Source organism: Rhinoraja longicauda, chromosome 3 (genome assembly GCF_053455715.1).
Source record: "Rhinoraja longicauda isolate Sanriku21f chromosome 3, sRhiLon1.1, whole genome shotgun sequence".
NCBI classification, from domain to species: domain Eukaryota; kingdom Metazoa; phylum Chordata; class Chondrichthyes; order Rajiformes; family Arhynchobatidae; genus Rhinoraja; species Rhinoraja longicauda.
In genome coordinates this window covers 59,376,497-59,400,057 of record NC_135955.1, presented here as the reverse complement: position 1 = coordinate 59,400,057, position 23,561 = coordinate 59,376,497, and the positions used below count along the sequence as shown (strand labels likewise).

Here is a 23,561-nt window from a genome sequence, read left to right as displayed (position 1 = left end):
TGGTAAGAATAGGAAGGCAGATTATTATCTGAATGGTGTCAAGTTAGGAAAAGGGGACGTACAACGAGATCTGGGTGTCCTAGTGCATCAGTCACTGAAAGGATGCATGCAAGTACAGCAGGCAGTAAAGAAAGCCAATGGAATGTTGGCCTTCATAACAAGAGGAGTTGAGTATAGGAGCAAAGAGGTCCTTCTGCAGTTGTACAGGGCCCGAGTGAGACCACACCTGGAGTACTGTGTGCAGTTTTGGTCTCCAAATTTGAGGAAGGATATTCTTGCTATTGAGGGCGTGCAGCGTAGGTTTACTAGGTTAATTCCCGGAATGGCGGGACTGACGTATGTTGAAAGACTGGAGCGACTAGGCTTGTATACACTGGAATTTAGAAGGATGAGAGGGGATCTTACCGAAAGATATAAGATTATTAAGGTAAGAAAATAACTGCAGATACTGGTACAAATCGAAAGTATTTATTCACAAAATGCTGGAGTAACTCAGCAGGTCAGGCAGCATCTCAGGAGGAAGGAATGGGCGACTTTTCGGGTCGAGACCCTTCTTCAGACTGATGTCGGGGGCGGGACAAAGGAAGGATATAGGTGGAGACAGGAAGACATTGGGAGATCTTTGAAGGGGGAGGGGAAGAGAGGGACAGGGGAACTATCTAAAGTGATTATTAAGATTATTAAGGGGTTGGACACGTTAGAGGCAGGAAACATGTTCCCGATGTTGGGGGAGTCCAGAACCAGGGGCCAGTTTAAGAAAAGGGGGTAGGCCATTTGGAACAGAGATGAGGAAAAACTTTTTCAGTCAGAGAGTTGTAAATCTGTGGAATTCTCTGCCTCAGAAGGCAGTGGAGTCCAATTCTCTGAATGCATTCAAGAGAGAGCTAGATAGAGCTCTTAAGGATAACGGAGTCAGGGGGTATAGGGAGAAGGCAGAAACGGGGTACTGATTGAGAATGATCAGCCATGATCACATTGAATGGTGGTGCTGGCTCGAAGCACCGAATGGCCTTTTCCTGCATCTATTGTCTATTTTCTATTGTCAAAACAGCACCTTTCTATGTCGTCCAGAGACGCTGCCTGACCTGCTAAGTTGCTCGAGCACTTTGGCTTTTTCATCCAAACATTGGTGGTTAATTTGAATATACAGATAGTGATAGATTCATATAGAAGCACTTCGGCCAAACATGCCTACACCGACCAACATGTCCCTGCTATACTAGTCCCACCTGTCCGTGTTTGGTCCATGTCCCTCCAAACCTGTCCTGTCCATGTACCTGTCTAACTGTTTCTTAAATGTTTCGATAGTCCCTGCCTCAATTATCACCTCAGGCAGCTTGTTCCATACACCCACCACCCTTTGTGTGAAAATGTTACCACTAGGATTCCTATTAAATCTTTTCCCCTTCACCTTAAACCTATGTCCTCTGGTCCTCGATTCACCTACTCTGGGCAAGAGACTGTGCATCTACCCGATCCATTCCTCTCATGATTTTATACAGCTTAATAAGATCACCCCTTATCCTTCTGCGCCCCAAGGAATAGAGTCCCAGCCTACTCAACCTCCCTTTACAGCTCAGACCCTCTAGCCCTGGCAACATCCTTGTAAATCTTCTCTGTACCCGTTCCAGCTAACATACAAACATAGAAAATAGGTGCAGGAGGAGGCCGTTTGGCCCTTTGAATCATTCATTGTGATCATGACTGATCATCCACAATCAGTAATCCGTGCCTGCCTTATCCCCACATCCCTTGATTCTGCTAGCCCCTAGAGCTCTATCTCACACTCTTTTAAATTCATCCAGTGAATTGGCTTCTACTGCCTTCTGTGGCAGAGAATTCCACAAATTCACAGCTCTCTGGGTGAAAAGGTTTTTTCTCATCTCAGTTTTAAATGGCCTCCCCTTTATTCTTAGACTGTGGCTCCTGTTTCTGGACTCGCCCAACATTGGGAACATTTTTCCTGCATCTAGCTTGTCCAGTCCTTTTGTAATTTTATATGTTTCTGTCAAATCCCCTCTCATCCTTCTAAATTCAGTGAATACAAGCCCAGTCTTTCCAATCTTTCTTCATATGACAGTCCTGCCATCCCGGGATTAACCTCGTGAACCTACGCTGTATTGCCTCAATAGCAAGGATGTCCTTCCTTAAATTAGCAGACCAAAATTGCACACAATACTCCAGATGTGGTCTCACCGGGGCCCTGTACAACTGCAGAAGGAACTCTTTACTCCTATACTCAAATCCTCTTGTTATGAAGGCCATTAGCTTTCTTCACTGCCTGCTTTATCTGCATGTTAACTTTCCGTGGCTGGTGTACAAGAACACCCAGGTCTCGTTACACTTCCTTTTTCCTAATTTTACACCATTGAGATAATAATCTGCCTCCTTGTTCTTGCCGCCAAAGTGGATAACCTCACATTTATTTACATTGTACTACATCTACCATGCATCTGCCCACTCACTCAATCTGTCCAAGTCACCTTACAACCTCCTAGCATTCACTTCGCAGTTCACGCTGCCACCCAGCTTTATATCATCTGCAAATTTGCTGGTGTTATTTTTAATTCCATCATCTAAATGATTAATATACATTGTAAATAGTTGCGGCCCCAGCACCGAGCCTTGTGGCATTCCACTCGCCACTACCTGCCATTCTGACAGGGACCTGTTTATTCCTAATCTTTGTTTCCTGTCTGCCAACCAATTCTCTATCCATGACAACACCCTACCCCTAATACCATGTACTCTAATTTTGCCCACTAATCTCCTGTGTGGGACCTTATCAAAGACTTTCTGAAAGTCCAGATACGCTACATCCACTGGCTCTCCTTCATCCATTTTACTTGTCACATCCTCAAAAAATTCCAGAAGATTGGTCAAGCAGGATTTCCACTTCATAAAGGGGGGGGGGGGCATGGGTGTCAGTACCCCACGACAGAACGGGGAGTTGTACAATTTGATTGCCACTGGGGAAAAAGGATCTCCTGTGGCGTTCTGTACTGCATCTTGATGGAACCAGTCTGTGGTTGAAGGTGTTCCTCAGGTTGACCAGTGTTTTATGGAGGGAGTGAGCTGCATTATCCAAGATGCTCTGCAGTTTGAGAAGCATCCTCCCCTCCAAGACTACCTCCCATGAATCCAACTCAGCCCACAGAACGGAGCCAGCCTTCCTGATGAGCTTGTTAATCCTCTTGGCGTCCTGTTGGTGAAGGCCTTTACCCTTCTGGCCCAGCACACGACAATGAGGATGATGGCTTCTTACTGCAGACGTTGAAGGAGCAGAGCCTTCTAAAAAAGTACAGCCGGCTCTGTCCCTTCTTGTACAGCGTTCCTGGACCAGTCCAGTTTACTGACCAGGTAAACTCCAAGGTGTTTGTACTCCTTGGTAAACTGCACATCCACACCATTGATCGAGACAGGGGACAGGGGTGTTCCTCTCCTCCTAAAGTTTACCACTAACTCCTTAATCTTGTCGGTATTGAGCTGCAGGTGATTCAGCTCACACCATTCAACAAAGTCATTGACTACACCTCTGTAATGAACTTCCTCCCCTCACTGATGCACCCCACAATTGCAGAGTCATCAGAAAACTTCTGCAGGTGGCAGGAGTCTTGAGTTATATCTAAAGTCCGAGGTGTAGATGGTGAACAGGAAGGGAGAGAGGACTGTCCCCTTGTTGCTCGCTACACAGTTCTGTAGCCTGATCCAGGACACCAATGGAGCAAATACCCACATCTTCGTAAGTTTGCTCTCTAGCAGTGCAAGCTGGATGGTGTTAAAGCACTGGAAAAGTTTTTAAAAAATGACCCTCACACTACTTCCCGGCTTATCCAGGTGAGCATAGGAACGATAAAGCAGGTGGATGATGGCGTCCTCAACCCCCATCTTTGTTTGGTAAGTGAACTGCAGGGGGTCCAGATAGGGTTCAACCAGGGGTTGCAGGTGGGTGAGCACCAGCCTCTCCAGGGTCTTCATGATGTGTGAAATCGGTGCCACCGGTCATTGGAGGTGCACTCCAATCGCTCCTGAAAAATGAACACGAGGTGAAACAGATTTGCTATAGTGAGTTGTTCAAATAACTTTGAAATGTATTAGAACTGTTCTCACTTCATACTGACAAGAAAATTAATACAGGTGAAAACAAAAATGTATAATTTTGACTTGATGTGACTGCGTTGCATCTCAACACCAATTTGATTTGAATAATAGAATTGCTATTCTTTTCTGTGACTACAGTTTTTCCAGACAATGAGATTTAAACATGTCTATTTAGAAAACAATCTCTAAACTGGCTGAAATATAAAGTAAATTTAATACATTTATTTTAAACCAGATGGATATTATGCAAGAGGAGAGATCAGAGCAAGACAAACTAGCAGAATTCAAATTGCACAAATTTTCCACTTCTGTCAAGATGTTATCTGATGGCTCCATGAAGATTGATGTGAAACTTTATAACTGTATGCTGGATGACAAAAGAATAGCAATAGAGAAAGCCACATCAAGGTACTTTTATTATCTACACAGAACTAGAGTATTTACATTTTGCATCTCAAATAATTTATAATTGTTTTTCATTATTATGTTCCTCCTGGCTTTATTGTTTAACTTGTTTTTGGCTTCCTTTCGGCATGGAAGGTTAAGGTGCTCAATGGGGACCTCACTGAAACTTAAAGAATAACTAAAGGCATAGATAGAGTGGATGTGAAAAGGATGTTTCCACTGGTGGGAGAGTCTGGGACCAGTCATAGCCTCAGAATTAAAGGGCGCTCTTTTAGAAAGGAGGTGAGGAGGAACTTCTTTAGTCAAAAGGTAGTTAGTCTGTGGAACTCATTGCCACAGAGGGCTATGGAGGCAAGTCAGTGGATATTTTTAAGCAGAGATAGGCATATTTGAAAAGCGCTATATAAATGTAATGCATTATTATTATTATTATTATTATATTCTTGGGATTATGGGATTAGGAGGCAGAGATCAGCCATGATTGAATGGCGGAGTAAACTCGATGGGATGAATGGCCTAGTTCTACTCCTATAACTTGTGAATTTGTGAACTCACTAGCAACATGAGGCCAAAGACTTTCACTTCTCTTTCTCCAAACATTGCTGTTTGATAAGAAAATAACTGCAGATGCTGGTACAAATCGAAGGTATTTATTCACAAAATGCTGGAGTAACTCAGCAGGTCGGGCAGCATCTCGGGAGAGAAGGAATGGGTGACGTTTCGGGTCAAGACCCTTCTTCAGACTGATGTCAGGGGGGGCGGGACAAAAGAAGGATGTAGGTGGAGACAGGAAGATAGAGGCAGATCTGGGAAGGAGGAGGGGAAGAGAGGGACAGAGGAGCTATCTGAAGTTGGAGAAGTCGATGTTCATACCAAGGGGCTGCAAACTGCCCAGGCGAAATATGAGGTGCTGTTCCTCCAATTTCCGGTGGGCCTCACTATGGCACTGGAGGAGGCCCATGACAGAAAGGTCAGACTGGGAATGGGAGGGGGAGTTGAAGTGCTCGGCCAGCGGACCGAGCGCAGGTGTTCAGCGAAGCGATCGCCCAGCCTTCGCTTGGTTTCGCCGATGTAAATAAGTTGACATCTAGAGCAGCGGATGCAATAGATGAGGTTGGAGGAGGTGCAGGTGAACCTTTGTCTCACCTGGAAAGACTGTTTGGGTCCTTGGATGGAGTTGAGGGGGGAGGTAAAGGGACAGGTGTTGCATCTCGTGCGGTTGCAGGGGAAAGTGCCCGGGGTTGGGGTGGTTTGGGTAGGAAGGGACGAGTGGACCAGGGAGTTGCGGAGGGAACGGTCTCTGCGGAACGCAGAGAGGGGATGGGATGGGAATCTATGGCCAGTGGTGGGGTCCCGTTGTAGGTGACAGAAATGTTGGCGGATAATTTGTTGGATCCGCTGGCTGGTGGGGTGGAAGGTGAGAACGAGGGGGATTCTGTCCTTGTTGCGAGTGGGGGGAGGGGGAGCAAGAGCGGAGTTGTGGGATGTAGAAGAGACCCTAGTGAGAGCCTCATCTATAATGGAGGAGGGGAAGCCCTGTTTCCTGAAGAACGAGGACATCTCGGAAGCCCTAGTGTGAAACACCCCATCCCGGGCGCAGATGCGGCATAGATGGAGGAATTGGGAGTAGGGGATAGACTTTTTGCAGGGGACCGGGTGGGAAGAAGTGTAGTCCAGATAGCTGTGTGAGTCAGTGGGTTTATAGTAAATGTCCGTCACTAGTCTGTCTCCTGTGATGGAGATGGTGAGGTCCAGAAACGGGAGGGAGATGTCGGAGATAGTCCAGGTATATTTAAAGGCAGGATGGAAATTGGAGATGAAGTGTATGAAGTCAGTGAGTTCTGCATGGGTACAAGAGGTAGCACGAATGCAGTCGTCGATGTAGCGGAGGTAGAGTTCGGGGATGGGGCCGGTGTATGTCCGGAACAGGGATTGTTCGACGTACCCGACAAAGAGGCAGGCGTAGTTAGGGCCCATGCGAGTGCCCATGGCTACGCCTCTGGTTTGGAGGAAGTGGGAGGAGTCAAAGGATAAGTTGTTGAGGGTAAGAACCAGCTCTGCTAGGCGGAGGAGAGTGTTGTTAGATGGGGATTGGCTGGTTCTACGGTCGAGGAAGAAACGGATGGCTTCGAGACCATCCTTGTGGGGGATGGAAGTGTAGAGTGACTGGACATCCATGGTAAAGATGAGGGAGTGGGGGCCTGGGAACCGGACGTTATCGAGGAGATGGAGAGCGTGTGAGGTGTCTTGGACGTAGGTGGGGAGGGATTTAACCAGGGGGGATAGGATGGAGTTCAGGTAGGTGGAAATAAGTTCGGTGGGACATGAGCAGTCAGAGACAATGGGTCTGCCGGGACAGTTCTGTTTATGGATTTTGGGTAGGAGGTAGAATCGGGCCGTGCGGGGCTGGGGAACTATGAGTTTGGAGGCATTGGGAGGTAGATCGCCGGAGATGGTGAGGTCCGTGATGGTGCTGATGATGAAGGTCTGGTGTTTGTCAGTGGGGTCATGGTCCAGGGATAGGTAGGAAGAGGTGTCTGAGAGTTGTCGTCTGGCCTCGGTCCGGTAGAGGTCAGCACGCCAGACTACCACAGCACCTCCCTTGTTGCTGTATGATTGTCTCATCCTTCTCCTCTGTATTTGCTGCTTTTATGTATTGCAGCTGAATTATAAGAAGTCAGTTTATTACTATTGCTCTTAGCAGTGCTAGAATACCAAATGACGAGGATTAGTAATCAAGGCTGCTATTGCATCTCAAATAATCTGAAATTTTGGACTCCTCAAGGAGGAGCCCTGCAACTCCCCTACTGGCGACTCTCAAATCTTCAGGACTTCAGAAGTTATTAATTGAATAACAGGCCAAGAGCCAGCAAGGGTGGAGCTGTTGTGTGTAATTATTCCCACATAAAGTAACCTGTCAAACTGTATTTCTGGTTGCCCACTAACCATGAATTGCTTGCATTCATAGCTGTTTAGATTAAAAGCTTGGGAATGATTAGATTAAACGTTTGAGAATTTATGACTTGGATTTCCTCAATCTTTGTTTCTGAAGGAAATAGAAACATTTCCATGGGTATTGTTATTCAGTAGCTTGGATTGAAACTCTTAAAAGTTAAAAACCATCTTGACATCAGTCACCCACCTGGCTAGGGGAAAAAAGCACAGGAATACCATCCCCAAGTATATATCTCCTTTGTAAATGCATACTAATGTCGATTTCCCTCTCTTCAGAATGGTGGAAATGAAACTAACAAATGATAAGAATGCAATGATTGACTTCAGTTACAAACATGGAAGAGAAGGCATGTTTCTTGATGCCATTATACGTGATATCTATGTTTGTGCAAGCATGGAATTTCTACTCACTGTGGTTGACTTCTTTGTCCAAGCAAATAATCAAGTCTCTGCAGTTCAGACGAACAAACCAACAGTAACACAGACGAACGAACAAGGTTTGGAAAACATAAGCACACTTTCATTTCTTTATGTTTGTTAAGTGTAGGTATTTGCGATCTGTTCCTTTTTTATCTTAGTGTCATCGCAAACTACATCAAAAATGGAACTTGTTGTTCGTGTTCAGAATCCAGAGATCATCTTTGTGGCAGATTTGACAAGAGCAGATGCTCCATCACTTGTCGTGACTGCTCAGTGTGAGGCTGATATTAACAATAATTCGGAAAGTCAAAAGATAACTGCAGCTATAAAAGATCTAAAAGTAATGGTCTGCCCATTTCTAAAAGGAAAAAGAAAAGATCAGGTTACTACGGTATGGAAGTTTAAAGTGTTTTCATAAACATTTGCAATTGCTTTGTGTTGTGCACTTCTGTTGCATGTTAATATTGCATGGTTAGCTCATCAGTATGCACTGAAGTCCAGCCTGATCGTTGTAATTTTATTTCTGAAATATTTAGGTCCTGCAGCCTTGCAATTTGTTCTTCCAAAGTACACAAGCTGCTACTGGTCCTGTTAACATGGAGTTGACTGTGAAATCACTAATGATGAAAGTAAGGAAATGCTTTGTCAGTGTGTAATTTTAAGATTATACTAGACCAAGTGGACCCGTTGGGCCCATTCCTCGTAGAGGGGGAAGAGGGAAGGGGAGAGGGTGTCGTCACTGAGTGAGCCCTGGACTCAAAGCCTCTCCTGTATTGGTGTAGCACCCTCACCCCCCCCTCAATTCCCCTTATCTCCCCCCACTGACCCACTCCATCCCCCCCTCCCCTGCCCCCACTCCCCCAGCCCTACCTCCAGCCCCATTCCCCTCCTCCCCACCCCTATTCCAGCCTCCCCCTCTCCTGACTCCCTCCCCTCCCCCCACCCCCTCCTCCCCCCACCCCCTCCTCCCCCCACCCCCTCCTCCCCCCACCCCCTCCTCCCCCCACCCCCTCCTCCCCCCACCCCCTCCTCCCCCCACCCCCTCCTCCCCCCACCCCCTCCTCCCCCCACCCCCTCCTCCCCCCACCCTCTCCTCCTTCCCCCACCCCCTCCTCCTTCCCCCACCCCTCCTCCCCTACCCCCACTCCTTCCCAACTCCCACTCCTCCCCTACTCCCACTCCTCCCCTACTCCCACTCCTCCCCTTACCCCCACCCCCCTTACCCCCACCCTCCCCTCCACCTAGTCGACCGCCACGGCCACACCTCTCCGTGGAACCGTTGGCTGTGAAAGGCACTTACCCGTGCCCGTGCGTTCAACACTGACTGCCGACGTGCGAGTCACTGCCAGGGCAGGGCCAGGGCCGGGAGAGGTGTGAGGGGATAGGGAATGACTGATGCCGGGCGGGCGGCGGCGCTGCCCGTGGCCATCTTGTTTTGGCGAGTGAGGAGCAAATGAAGTGGAACGAGAAGCATTGTGACGTCATATGCTGAGGAGTTTCAGGAAATGGGTTAGAAAGTGAATTTTTTAACTTTAAAATGTCTGTAGCTTTAAAAATGTCGCTTCAATTTGAATGAGAGTTGTTAGAGATTATGCCCAGGATAATGGTGAGTAACGTGGTGCAAAAATTGTGGCGCTGTGGTGTACTGTTTTGGCTACGCGATGCACCAAAGTTATGGTATACACAAACACACATACACACGGACAGAGAGTTTTAGTAACATACTAGACAAAGTGGGCCCGTTGGGCCCATTCCCCACTCCCCCATTCTCTCCTCCCCCATCCCCACTCTTACTCTCCCCACACTCTCCCCTTTGGCCCGTCCTCTTAGGGTTTCCATTGTATCCGGGAGGGGGGGAGGGAGGGAGAGGGAGGTTTGGGGGAGGGAGGTGTGGAGTGATCGAGGGGGAGGGAGTGGTGGAAGGAGGGATGTGTTGAGGATGGAGGGGGGAGGGAGGGAGGGGTGGAGGGTGATGAGAGATGGGGTGGTATTTGTGGAGGGAGGGAGGGGGGGGAGAGAGGGTGGGAGGGAGGGATGGGGGAGAGGGGAGGGATATGGACCTCCCCTTTTCCCAGTACCCCTCTTTCCCCCACCACCAAGTCCCCTCCGCACTACCCCTGTTGTCCCATTCCCCATTCTCAGACCCCCCCCCCCCCCCAATTTTCTCTCCCCCAGACACACTCTTAGCATCAGTTAAAGGCCCGGGGGGGGTGCGGGGGATCTGATCAGTGAAAGGTCCGGGGGGGGGGGTGTGCTGGAGATCGCATCATTCAAAGGCCCGGGGGGGGGGGGGATAGCGGGGAGATGTTCTCCCGGGTGTGGGAGAGAGGAGAGAAGCAAGGGGAGAGAGAGGTGAGCCGGTGATCGTGGGCTTGCGCCGCTAACGGCGTCCATTGTTTTGGTGCGAGTGAGGAGATGCCGCGCATGCGTGCTGAGTACAGAGTGAGGAGATTCCGCGCATGCGTACTGAGCACAGCCGCACCGCAGCGCCCCCCTTCTGTCAAAACTTCGATAAATGAGGGGGGCAGCACTTTTAAACCTCTGTAACTTAAAAAATACACGACCAAATTAAATGAAAATATCGCGGCCGGTCAGACGGGAGGTTGGTGATCAAGGCGGTACAAAAACCGTGGCGCGACGGTTTACCGTTTTGCCGAAATCACTGATAACTGCTCAAACCCTACATACAAATATATTCATATAGAAGATCTGAGTTTTAATAGTATATAGATAGATATACCTCTGTAACTTAAAAAATACACGACCAAATTAAATGAAAATATCGCGGCCGGTCAGACGGGAGGTTGGTGATCAAGGCGGTACAAAAACCGTGGCGCGACGGTTTACCGTTTTGCCGAAATCACTGATAACTGCTCAAACCCTACATACAAATATATTCATATAGAAGATCTGAGTTTTAATAGTATATAGATATATATATATATATATATATATATATATATAATAATTTGAAAATATACTTTATTCAACAAGATAATCATTTGTGCATTCTTATTTTCTAGGTATCACCTGTTATTATTAACACAGTGATTACAATTACGTCTGCCTTGACTCCAGCTGCTGGCAGCCCACAAGACAAGAGCAGTGAAACGCCAAGTGACTTATGGACTAAGAAGGACGTGAAAGATTTAAAGTTCTGGTTTTTTGAACGTGCTTCTAATGTCCGTAAGGATGGCCCAACAAAACAATTAGATACAACAGAGCAGAGCCTGAGAATGACAATTGAATATGTTTGTCTGACTCTGGAAGCGGGTATCGGACACAGAACTGTTCCAATGCTATTGGCAAAGTCAACTTTTGAAGGAGACGTGGTAAACTGGAGCACACTTATCAACCTGAAGTGTCGCCTTAACTTAGAGGTAAGAAGTTGTTTCGAAAATCTGCTTTATCTCATACAACCCTCTTCTTGGACCCGTGGCCATGCGCGGCGGGACTGTCCCGGGGAGCCGTGGCCATGTGCAGCGGGACTGTCCCGGGAAGCCACGGGACGGTCCCGGGGAGCTGTGTGTGTTCCTAATTCACTGCTGAACAACCACGCTGCCGACCTGAACACACCCCGGTAGGCCCGACTTGCCCCACAGGCCTCCCAGGGGACTGCCGTGCAGGACAGTGAGAGAACAAAGGGGGACTGGGGGGGAAGGGGGGACACTCTAGGTTAGAATCCTCTGCCCAGGGGATGTCTGCGTTTGTTTGTTCGTTTGTCCTGGTGAAGGCGCTGTGCACACGGTAGCCAGCCAACAGTCGCTTGTCTTCTTCTTTTGGTTTTCACTTTTAACTTCAAGTTTTCATGTACCTTATTGTGTGTTGTGACTGTTGGCAGACCAACAGTCACAACACACAACAAGGTACACGAACTCTGGGGATGAATAAAGAGTTTTATTGTATCGAGTGTCGTCATTTATTATAATTTTTTGGGATATTGTTGATGCTCGTGAATTTTCAGGCTTAAATCAGTTTTACAGATTCGTAGCATTACAGTTTCATGAAAATATTCAATATCCACAATGAAGTAGATTGGAAGATAGGGTCTATACCTTAGCTTATTGGAGGGCCATTCAAAAGTCTGATAACAGAGAAAGATGCTGTTACTGAGTCTGGTGGTATGTGCTTTTAAGCTTTTGTATCTCCTGCCCGATAAAAGTGGGAAGAAGTCGGAATGAAAAATATCCTTCATTATGTTGGCTGTTTTCCCGAGGCAGTGTGAAATGTAGATGGAGTCAATGCGGGGGAGACTGGTCTGTGTGATGGACTGGGCTACTCTCTCAAATCTCTGCAATTCCTTGTCGTTTTGGGCAGAGCTGTTCCCAAATCTAACTGATACAATCCGATAATATGCTTTTTATGGTGCATCTGGAGAAGTTGGTAAGTCATTGGAGGCATACCGATCTTTCCTAATCTTCATAATCATAGGTATGTAGGTTAATTGGCTGGGTAAATGTAAAAATTGTCCCTAGTGGGTGTAGGATAGTGTTAATGTACGGGGATCGCTGGGCGGCGCGGACTTGGAGGGCCGAAAAGGCCTGTTTCCGGCTGTATGTATATGATATGATATGATACTTTAGCCAAGTATGTGAGTATGTTTTGGAACATATGAAGAATTTGATTTGCCATACAATCATACCAATAAAAAGCAACAAAACACACAAAATACATTTTAACTTAAAAATCCATTACAGTGACTGCTCCACATTCATCACGGTGATGGAAGGCGAAAAATAAGTTAAATCTCTTCCCTTCTTTGTTCATCCGCGGTCGGGGGCCTTGGGCCTTCCGTTGACGGGACGATCTTGGTTCCCGTAGCTGGCGGTCGGGCCCTCCGCAACGGGGCGATTATGCTCCCGCATCGGGGGGATCTCAGCTCCCCGTGCTAGGCGAACGGACCTCGGGTCGGGGCTACTTGAACCTCTTGCGACTTTGGAGCTTCCGAACATCAGTCTCGACCCGAGACTGCGAGGTCCTCGATGGAGAAATCCACAGGTATCGATCCCAGGCAAGGGAATCACAGGCTCCTATGGTAAGTCCACGGCCCGGCAGTGGGGCTCAAAGTCAGTCTTGAGCAAGGCCGCCAGCCCCATGATGTTAGGCTGCAGAGCAACCTGAGATATGATCCGGAAAAAGATCACATCTCTGGCAAGGTAAGAGATTGAAACCCCCCACATAAAGCAAACCAGAGAACGTTAACGCATTCTTTTTAAAACACACTAAAAATACCAGAAAATGCAAATAGACCATTGATGAGGCTGCCATCGTTGACGGTACCACCCGGTGGTATCTGAGGAAGGAATCTTCTGAGGAAGTTGAGGTGTGGGTGTGCTTTCTTCGGCTGTGGTTGGTCCACGACATTATTGGTGATATTTACGTTGAAGAATTTGATGCTCTCAACCATTTCCACTTTGGTGCCATGGATGGTGATGCTTTCTGAAGTTGATAACTCGCTCCTTTGCCTTACTGACATTCGATCTATCTCCTCCCATCATATTGTGTTGTTATTGGTCGAGATCTATTTCACTTCACTGGTGTCATCTGCAAACATGTAGATTAAATCAAAGCAAATAATTGGCAAAAAGGGAACTAGTTTTGAGAATTGCTCTGGAGGATGTATTGGTGCCTATCCTCACTGATTGGGATCTATAGCTCAAAAAGTCGAGGATCACATGGCAGAGAAGGTTGACTCTGCGGTCCAGGACTTTGGCGATGAGTATAGATGTGTTTTTGATGTTGAAGGTGGAGCTATAGTTGATCAAAACTAGTCTGATGTAGGTGTCTTCGTTATCCCAATGTTTCATAGATGAGTGTAAGGCCAGGGAGAGGACATCTGCTGTAGATCTGTTGCAAAAGGAAGCAAACTGCAGTGGATCAAGGCTGTCTCGGAGACTGAAGTTAATGTGCACCATGACCAGTCTATCGAAGCAATTTACAATGATTTCCCCCATATTCTCACTCACTCACTCACTCACGGATTCAACCACTTGCCTCTATAAAAGAAAGTCAATTTATAGTGGTCAATTTAGATTAGACGTACAGCATGGAAACAAGCCCATCAGCCCACTAACCCTACGTTGATCTGGAGTCTTAGGTGTATACAAGTGAGGGAGGGTGATTGAAAGATAGGTGGAGATTCGACAAAGGCTTAAGTTGAAAAGGAGACAAAATGGTGTCAGATGAGGAAAGAGAGGAGTGAAATGTAGTGCCAGAGCGAGGAATATGGTTTGACGGGGAGATGCAGTGAGGGGATTAAGAATGAATTAATGCAGAGAAGCTAGCTTGGAATAATTTTGCCTTAAATGGATAAGCCTTCCTGTGTAAAGTTTTGGATTCACATAGATAGAAACATAGAAAATAGGTGCAGGAGTAGGCCATTCGGCCCTTCGAGCCTGCACCGCCATTCAATATGATCATGGCTGATCATCCAACTCAGTATCCTGTACCTGCCTTCTCTCCATACCCCCTGATCCCTTTAGCCACAAGGGCCACATCTAACTCCCTCTTAAATATAGGCAATGAACTGGCCTCAACTACCTTCTGTGGCAGAGAATTCCACAGATTCACCACTCTCTGTGTGAAAAAAAAACTAATCTCGGTCCTAAAAGACTTCCCCCTTATCCTTAAACTGTGACCCCTTGTTCTGGACTTCCCCAACATCGGGAACAATCTTCCTGCATCTAGCCTGTCCAACCCCTTAAGAATTTTGTAAGTTTCTATAAGATCCCCCCTCAATCTTCTAAATTCCAGCGAGTACAAGCCGAGTCTATCCAGTCTTTCTTCATATGAAAGTCCTGCCATCCCAGGAATCAATCTGGTGAACCTTCTCTGTACTCCCTCTATGGCAAAAATGTATTTCCTCAGATTAGGAGACCAAAACTGTACGCAATACTCCAGGTGTGGTCTCATCAATGCCCTCTACAACTGCAGCAGAACCTCCCTGCTCCTATACTCAATTCCCCTCGCTATGAATGCCAACATACCATTCGCTTTCTTCACTGCCTGCTGCACCTGCATGCCTACTTTCAATGACTGGTGTACCACGACACCCAGGTCTCGTTGCATCTCCCCTTCTCTTAATCGGCCACCATTCAGATAATAGTCTGCTTTCCTGTTCTTGCCACCAAAGTGGATAACCTCACATTTATCCACATTATACTGCATCTGCCATGCCTTTGCCCGCTCACCTAACCTATCCAAGTCACGTTGCAGCCTCCTAGCATCCTCCTCACAGCTAACACTGCCCCCCAGCTTCGTGTCATCCGCAAACTTGGAGATGTTGCATTCAATTCCCTCGTCCAAATCATTAATATATATTGTAAATAGCTGGGGTCCCAGCACTGAGCCTTGCGGTACCCAACTAGTCACTGCCTGCCATTCTGAAAAGGACCCGTTTATTCCTACTCTTTGCTTCCTGTCTGCCAGCCAGTTCTCTATCCACATCAATACTGAACCCACAATACCGTGTGCTTTAAGTTTGCATACCAATCTCTTATGTGTGACCTTGTCGAAAGCCTTCTGGAAGTCCAGATATAACACATCCACTGGTTCTCCCTTATCCACTCTACTAGTTACATCCTCGAAAAATTCTATAAGATTCGTCAGACATGATTTACCTTTCATAAATCCATGCTGACTTTGTCCAATGATTTCACCACTTTCCAAATGTGCTGCTATCCCATCTTTAATAACGGACTCTAGCATTTTCCCCACTACCGATGTTAGACTAACTGGTCTGTAATTCCCCGTTTTCTCTCTCCCTCCCTTTTTGAAAAGTGGGGTTACATTAGCTACCCTCCAATCCTCAGGAACTACTCCAGAATCCAAAGAGTTTTGAAAATTTATCACTAATGCATCCACTATTTCTGGGGCTACCTCCTTAAGCATTCTGGGATGCAGCCCATCTGGCCCTGGGGATTTATCGGCCTTTAACCCATTCAATTTACCTAACACCACTTCCCGACTAACCTGGATTTCACTCAGTTCCTCCATCTCATTTGACCCCCGGTCCCCTGCTATTTCCGGCAGATTATTTATGTCTTCCTTAGTGAAGACAGAACCGAAGTAGTTATTCAATTGGTCTGCCATGTCCTTGTTCCCCATGATCAATTCACCTGTTTCTGACTGCTTGGGACCTACATTTGTTTTAACTAATCTTTTTCTCTTCACATATCTATAAAAGCTTTTGCAGTCAGTTTTTATGTTCCCTGCCAGTTTTCCTTCATAATCTATTTTCCCTTTCCTAATTAAGCCCTTTGTCCTCCTCTGCTGGACTCTGAATTTCTCCCAGTCCTCTGGTAGGCTGCTTTTTCTTGCTAATTTGTACGCTTCATCTTTTGTTTTGATACTATCCCTAAACTCCCTTGTTAGCCACGGATGCACTACCTTCCCTGATTTATTCTTTTGCCAAACTGGGATGAACAATTGTTGTAGTTCATCCATGCGGTCTTTAAATGCCTTCCATTGCATATCCACCGTCAACCCTTTAAGAATCAATTGCCAGTCTATCTTGGCCAATTCACGTCTCATGCCCTCAAAGTTACCTTTCTTTAAGTTCAGAACCGTTGTTTCTGAATTAACTAAGTCACTCCCAATCCTAATGAAGAACTCAACCATATTATGGTCACTCTTGCCCAAGGGGCCACGCACATCAAGACTGCTAACTAACCCTTCCTCATTACTCAATACCCGGTCTAGAATAGCCTGCTCTCTTGTTGGTTCCTCTCCATGTTGGTTTAGAAAACTATCCCGTATACATTCCAAGAAATCCTCTTCCTCAGCACCTCTGCCAATTTGATTCACCCAATCTATATGTAGATTGAAGTCACCCATTATAACTGTTTTACCTTTGTTGCACGCATTTCTAATTTCCTGTTTGATGCCATCCCCAACTCTACTACTACTGTTAGGTGGCCTGTACACAACTCCCACTAGCGTTTTCTGCCCATTAGTGTTTCGCGGCTCTACCCATATCGATTCCACATCCTCCAAGCTAATGTTCTTCCTTTCTATTGTGTTAATCTCCTCTCTAACCAGCAACGCTATCCCACCTCCTTTTCCTTTCTGTCTATCCCTCCTGAATATTGAATATCCCTGGATGTTCAGCTCCCAGCCTTGGTCATCCTGGAGCCATGTCTCCATAATCCCAACAATATCATATTCATTAATAACTATCTGCACATTCAACTCATCCACCTTATTCCGAATGCTCCTTGCATTGAGACACAAAGCCTTCAGGCTTGTTTTTACAACACTCTTACCCCTTATACAATTATGTTGAAAAGTGGCCCTTTTTGATTTTTGCCCTGGATTTGTCTGCCTGCCACTTTTACTTTTCACCTTGCTACCTATTGCTTCTACCCTCATTTTACACCCCTCTGTCTCTCTGCTCCTGCTCCCATCCCCCTGCCACATTAGTTGACTCTGAGTGTATGATCATTGAATTTGCTGATGAAATACAATAGGATGGCAAGTGTCAAGAGGACATCAGAGTGGAAAATCGCATCTTGGGAACTGATGCGATGAAGACAGAGAAACTGAGAGTAAGAGATAGTGTCCTTGCAAGAGGCAGGGTGGGAGGTGGTGTAGTTGAATATTTGAGACTTTCCACTCTCTGTCCTCTGAGTTGACAATAGACAATAGACAATAGACAATAGGTGCAGGAGTAGGCCATTCAGCCCTTCGAGCCAGCACCGCCATTCAAGGCGATCATGGCTGATCACTCTCAATCAGTACCCCGTTCCTGCCTTCTCCCCATATCCCCTCACTCCGCTATCCTTAAGAGCTCTATCCAGCTGTCTCTTGAAAGCATCCAACGAACTGGCCTCCACTGCCTTCTGAGGCAGAGAATTTCACAACTTCACCACCCTCTGACTGAAAAAGTTCTTCCTCATCTCTGTTCTAAATGGCCTACCCCTTATTCTTAAACTGTGGCCCCTTGTTCTGGTCTCCCCCAACATTGGGAACATGTTATCTGCCTCTAATGTGTCCAATCCCCTAATTATCTTATATGTTTCAATAAGATCCCCCCTCATCCTTCTAAATTCCAGTGTATACAAGCCCAATTGCTCCAGCCTTTCAACATACGACAGTCCCGCTATTCCGGGAATTAACCTAGTGAACCTACGCTGCACGCCCTCCATAGCAAGAATATCCTTCCTCAAATTTGGAGACCAAAACTGCACACAGTACTCGAGGTGCGGTCTCACCAGGGCCCGGTACAACTGTAGAAGGACCTCTTTGCTCCTATACTCAACTCCTCTTGTTACGAAGGCCAACATTCCATTGGCTTTCTTCACTGCCTGCTGTACCTGCATGCTTCCTTTCATTGACTGATGCACTAGGACACCCAGATCTCGTTGAACTCCCCCTCCTCCTCTTTGTCCAATAAATAAATTTCTCATTAGACAGAACAAAGATGGAGGTCCTCGCCTTTCATCCCGCCAACATCCACATCCATTATATTCTTTGACATTTCTGCCACTTTCAACATGATCTCACTACCGGTCACAACTTCCTGTGCCCACTTGTTTCTCCCTTCCACAGAAACTACTCTCTCCGAAACTCGTTGATTCACTCATCTCTCCCCACCTCCTCCCAGGCATTTTCCCCTGCAACTACAGGAGAAGTAGCACCTGTCCCTACACCTTCTCTACACCATCCACAGATCACAGCAGCCCTTCCACAAGAGAGATTGATTAATTTGCAGCTTTTCCGACTTTGTCTATTGCATTCAGTGCTCCTGATATGGCCTCCTCGACATCGGTGAGACCAAGGGTAGACCACATACATGACTGTTTAGCTCAATACGTACTCTGTTTGCCAAGGCTTATTGAAACTCCCAATTGCTAGCTATTTTATCTCCCCTTCCCATTCCAATACTGACCTTCCTGTCCTTGGCCGCTTTTACTGCCAGACTGAGGCAACACGCAAAGTGGAAGAACAACACCTCTTATTACTCTTGGATAGTCTCCAACAATATGAACATTGAATTTTCCAATTTCAAGTAATCCCCCAGCCCCGCTCCCAACCTCCACCAGTATTCTCACAATTTTCCCATCACCCATGTCACTCCGTTCCATTGTCTTGCTCCTCCTGCTCGTCTCCCACCCCTCCCTAGTCCAAGTCCTCCATTTCCCTTTAATCCTCTACTTTCCCTCCCCTGTTCCTTCAACCCATGTTCCTCCCTCTGACCTCATTTCATTCATATTCTTTACCTATCTGACACCTTTTTGTCTCCATTTCACCTGTAGCCGTTGATCCCACGAAGCTTCCCATCACCCCTCCTCACTTGTATTTACCTATCACTTGCCAGGCTTTGCCCCACCCTTACCCTTTTTTTCCAGCTTTCTTCCCATAATCTATCAGTCTGACAAAGGGTCCTCACCTAAAACATCATCGATCCATTTCTCTCCACTAACCCACTGAGTTCATCCAGCACTTTCTTTTTGCTCAAGATTCAAGAATCTATTGTTTCTTGTGTCTCCATGAACCATACAGTACCCTCCATAATGTGTGGGTCAAGGCCCATCGTTTATTTATTTGCCTCTGTACTCCACAATTTGAGATTTGTAATAGAAAAAAATCACATGTGGTTAAAGTGCACATTGTCAGATTTTAATAAAGGGTATTTTTACGCATTTTGGTTTCACCATGTAGAAATTACAGCTGTGTTTATACATAGTCCCCCCATTTCAGGGCACCATAATGTTTGGGACACATGGCTTCACAGGTGTTTGTAATTGCTCAGGTGTGTTTAATTTCCTCCTTAATGCAGGTTATAAGAGAGCTCAAAGTACCCTGTCTTTCCTCCAGTCTTTCCATCACCTTTTGGAAACTTTTATTGCTGTTTATCAACATGAGGATCAAAGTTGTGCCCATGAAAGTCAAAGAAGCCATTAGGTGACTGAGAAACAAGAATAAAACTGTTAGAGACATCAGCCAAACCTTAGGCTTACCAAAATCAACTGTTTGTAACCATTAAGAAGAAAGAGAGCACTGGTGAGCTTACTAATCGCAAAGGGACTGGTAGGCCAAGGACGACCTCCACAGCTGATGACAGAAGAATTCTCACTATAATAAAGAAAAGTCCCCAAACACCTGTCCGACAGATCAGAAACACTCTTCAGGAGTCAGGTGTGGATTAGTCAATGACCACTGTCCGCAGAAGACTTCATGAACAGAAATACAGAGGCTACACTGCAAGATGCAAACCACTGGTTAGCTGCAAAAATAGGATGGCCAGGTTACAGTTTGCCAAGAAGTGCTTAAAAGAGCAACCACAGTTCTGGAAAAAGGTCTTGTGGACAGATGAGATGAAGATTAACTTATATCATTGTGATGGCAAGAGCAAAGTATGGAGGAGAGAAGGAACTGCCCAAGATCCAAAGCATACCGCCTCATCTGTGAAACACGGTGGTGGGGGTGTTATGGCCTGGGCATGTATGGCTGCTGAAGGAACTGGCTCACTTATCTTCACTGATGATACAACTGCTGATGGTAGTAGCATAATGAATTCTGAAATGTATAGACTCATCCTATCTGTCCAAGTTCAAACAAATACCTCAAACCTCATTGGCCAACGGTCCATTCTACAGGAAGACAATGATCCCAAACATACTGCTAAAGCAACAAAGGAGTTTTTCAAAGCTAAAAAATGGTCAATTCTTGAGTGGCCAAGTAAATCACCTGATCTGAACATAAATGAGCATGCCTTTTATATGCTGAAGAGAAAACTGAAGGGGACTAGCTCCCAAAACAAGCATAAGCTAAAGATGGCTGCAATACAGGCCTGGCAGAGTATCATCAGAGAAGACACCCAGCAACTGGTGATGTCCATGAATCACAGACTTCAAGCAGTCATTACATGCAAAGGATATGCAACAAAATACTAAACATGACTACTTTCATTTACATGAAATTGCTGTGTCCCAAACATTATGGTGCCTTGAAATGGGGGGGGGGGGGGGGGGGGGGGGGAACTGTGTATAAACACAGCTGTAATTTCTACATGTTGAAACCAAAATGTATAAAAATGGCCTTTATTAAAATCTGACAATGTGCACTTTAACTACATGTGATTTTTTTCTATTACAAATCTTAAATTGTGGAGTACAGAGACAAATAAATACATTCTGCGTCTTTGTCCCAAACATTATGGAGGGCACTGTATAAGATCCTGAATATCCTTGGTGGATGTGGACGATGTTAATTTTGGGAGAAACGTAAGCTTGTGGTTACGACTGAAAACTAAAAGATTAACAATTGAAGTCAAATTGAAGTGCAACTTTTTTTCTGCGAATCATGTGCCTTTTGAAGTCCTTTCTAATCGTGGTAGAAATATTGTCTTCACAGAGATGCAGATAGATAAATTCTTGGCAAAGAAAGATTATAAGGAATAGAAAAGAATGTGGTGCTGAGCCATGACATAATTTAAAGGTTGAACAGGCTTGTGGGTCCAAATAGCTTGCTGCTTCTCAGAGTTTAGATATTTATTTTGTGCACAGTTGTAAGTGCTGGATCCGCCAACTAGAGAGGTAACTTCTGGTGGCTGAATCTTCAGTTAACATGTTGCTGCTTTTATCGTGCCCATTCACTCTACTGCATCTTTGTATCATTTGGGGGTGAACCAAACTAGCTGAATGGTGGCATCGATCACAATGAGGACAACTTGACATTTTTCATTAAGTCATCCATGAAGAATATATATATTTTTTAAACTCGATCATTTTGTATGGATGGGGTTTGGATTCTGCTTTCCTATCACTTTATACTGTGTTTGCATGCCACTCGTGGACTCTGTTCATCAGCTGAAACATTGAGCAGCAGTTTGGGCCATTGGGAACCATTTGCAGATAAAGATAGATGTGTGAGACTTTTATTCTCCTGCTTTGGAAGCTGGATGGAATGCTTAAGTCAAACTATAATGAAATCACTATAGTCATTTTATCCACCAGGTGCATTATTACAATGAAGTACTTGCTGTATGGGAGCCACTAGTAGAACCATTAGAGCTTGAAAATAGCGATGAATTTAGACCTTGGGAGCTTGGGATCAAGGTATGTATTTTCAATATAATCATGTGTCTTGTATATTTCAATTCATACTGAAATCATTCATTTTAATCAAAAATGCATTAAATAATAAGAAACACAATTTGTTCCAATTGCCTTTTAATTTGTTCATGGATTTGTGAATGTCACTGGCAATGCTGTCATTATTCATCCCTAATTATCCTTGAATTTAAGAATTAATAATTTTGTGGGTCAAGGTTATATAAAGACCACATTTTGTAAAGGTAACAGATTTCCTTCCATCTGGAACTCGATGAAGTCTTATACCAATATGGTAGTTTCATGGTTACTGCTATTAAAAATATCTCCTTTTTAAAATAAAAAAATAGGCTTGCATTTATTTAATTACTCGTTTAAATTCCATTATCGGATTGAAAAATATGTTTCTAAACACAGCACATAGCACAAAAAGTAAGGAAATTTGTGTTTGGTAGATTATTTCTTTGTTGTAACAATGCTTCTTGGCAATAAATCTTATACCGTTGGAAAGCCTGTTTATTTCCCTTTTAAATGGTGCCACATTTGTAAGGAACATGCATTTGTGGGATGAGCAGCAGAGCTGAGTATATGGGTTGCGCCCATGAAAAATTTGCCAAATCTTCTCTGCCAATGCCAAACAGCTTATTCTGCCATTGACTCTTGTTCGGTGTCGTTTGGTGGATTGGATGATTGAAGTCTGAAGAAACAAGACATATTGGCAATTTAACAATTTATTCATTTAATAAACAGGAGCCACAGTAGCGTGTGGAAGAACCATACACAGCCATAACAGCCTGGCACCTCCTCCTCATGCTGGTCACCAGCCTGGTCACACACTGTTGTGGGATGGCATCCCATTCTTGTCAGCACCTGGGGGTACCAGAAGCTCAAAACAAGAGTCAATAGCAACAGCAGAATAAGCTGTTTGGCATTGGCAGAGAAGATTTGGCAAATTTTTCATGGGCGCAACCCATATACTCAGCTCTGCTGCTCATCCCACAAATGCATGTTCCTTACAAATGTGGCACCATTTAAAAGGGAAATAAACAGGCTTTCCAACGGTATAAGATTTATTGCCAAGAAGCATTGTTACAACAAAGAAATAATCTACCAAACACAAATTTCCTTACTTTTTGTGCTATGTTTAGATTAATGGCTGCTAATCCACTAACTTAACCTCTATGTGTACCACCCCATGTTAGGATGAGAATGAGAAGTTGTCATTTTGTGGGGAGGGGGGGGGGGGGGGGGTGGAGGTGGTGAGGCAAAAATGACAGTTGACTGCAGTGCTCATCCTCCCTGGTTGTGATCACTTGAATTTTTAGCCTGGGATATTTTAATGCTTGTTATATAACACTAATATAGTTAGAGCTTTGTGAAAGCCAGATAGTTGGTCGTCTGGTATTATTTCACGGTATTTTTCAATTTTCTGTCCATCTTCTGTTATTTTAATGTATCTATCTGTTGCATATCAATGTTAAGTTCTCATTTTAGAGGAGGTACAGGCCAAAAATATTCCCTTGATTAAAAATACTACCTGGCTTCCCTTTTGGCCAATTCCTCCTGAACATCGTAAAACTTGGAATGTTGAGCATCATACTGGCAGACCTGCAATCATATCGCCAG

The 23,561-nt window shown here is 45.3% G+C and overlaps 1 protein-coding gene across 3 annotated transcripts in view; it reads left to right on the top strand.

The window, feature by feature from the left end:
• The window catches only part of vps13a (vacuolar protein sorting 13 homolog A), a 283,176-nt gene that overhangs the window by 133,959 nt on the left and 125,656 nt on the right, over positions 1-23,561 (top strand). For all 3 annotated transcript variants that reach the window (XM_078396225.1, XM_078396226.1, XM_078396227.1), the window contains 6 exons: positions 4,337-4,509; positions 7,738-7,958; positions 8,040-8,272; positions 8,418-8,510; positions 10,905-11,261; positions 21,840-21,941. In XM_078396225.1, the coding sequence (XP_078252351.1) occupies positions 4,337-4,509; positions 7,738-7,958; positions 8,040-8,272; positions 8,418-8,510; positions 10,905-11,261; positions 21,840-21,941 (1,179 nt within the window). The remainder of the gene's footprint in view (positions 1-4,336; positions 4,510-7,737; positions 7,959-8,039; positions 8,273-8,417; positions 8,511-10,904; positions 11,262-21,839; positions 21,942-23,561) is intronic.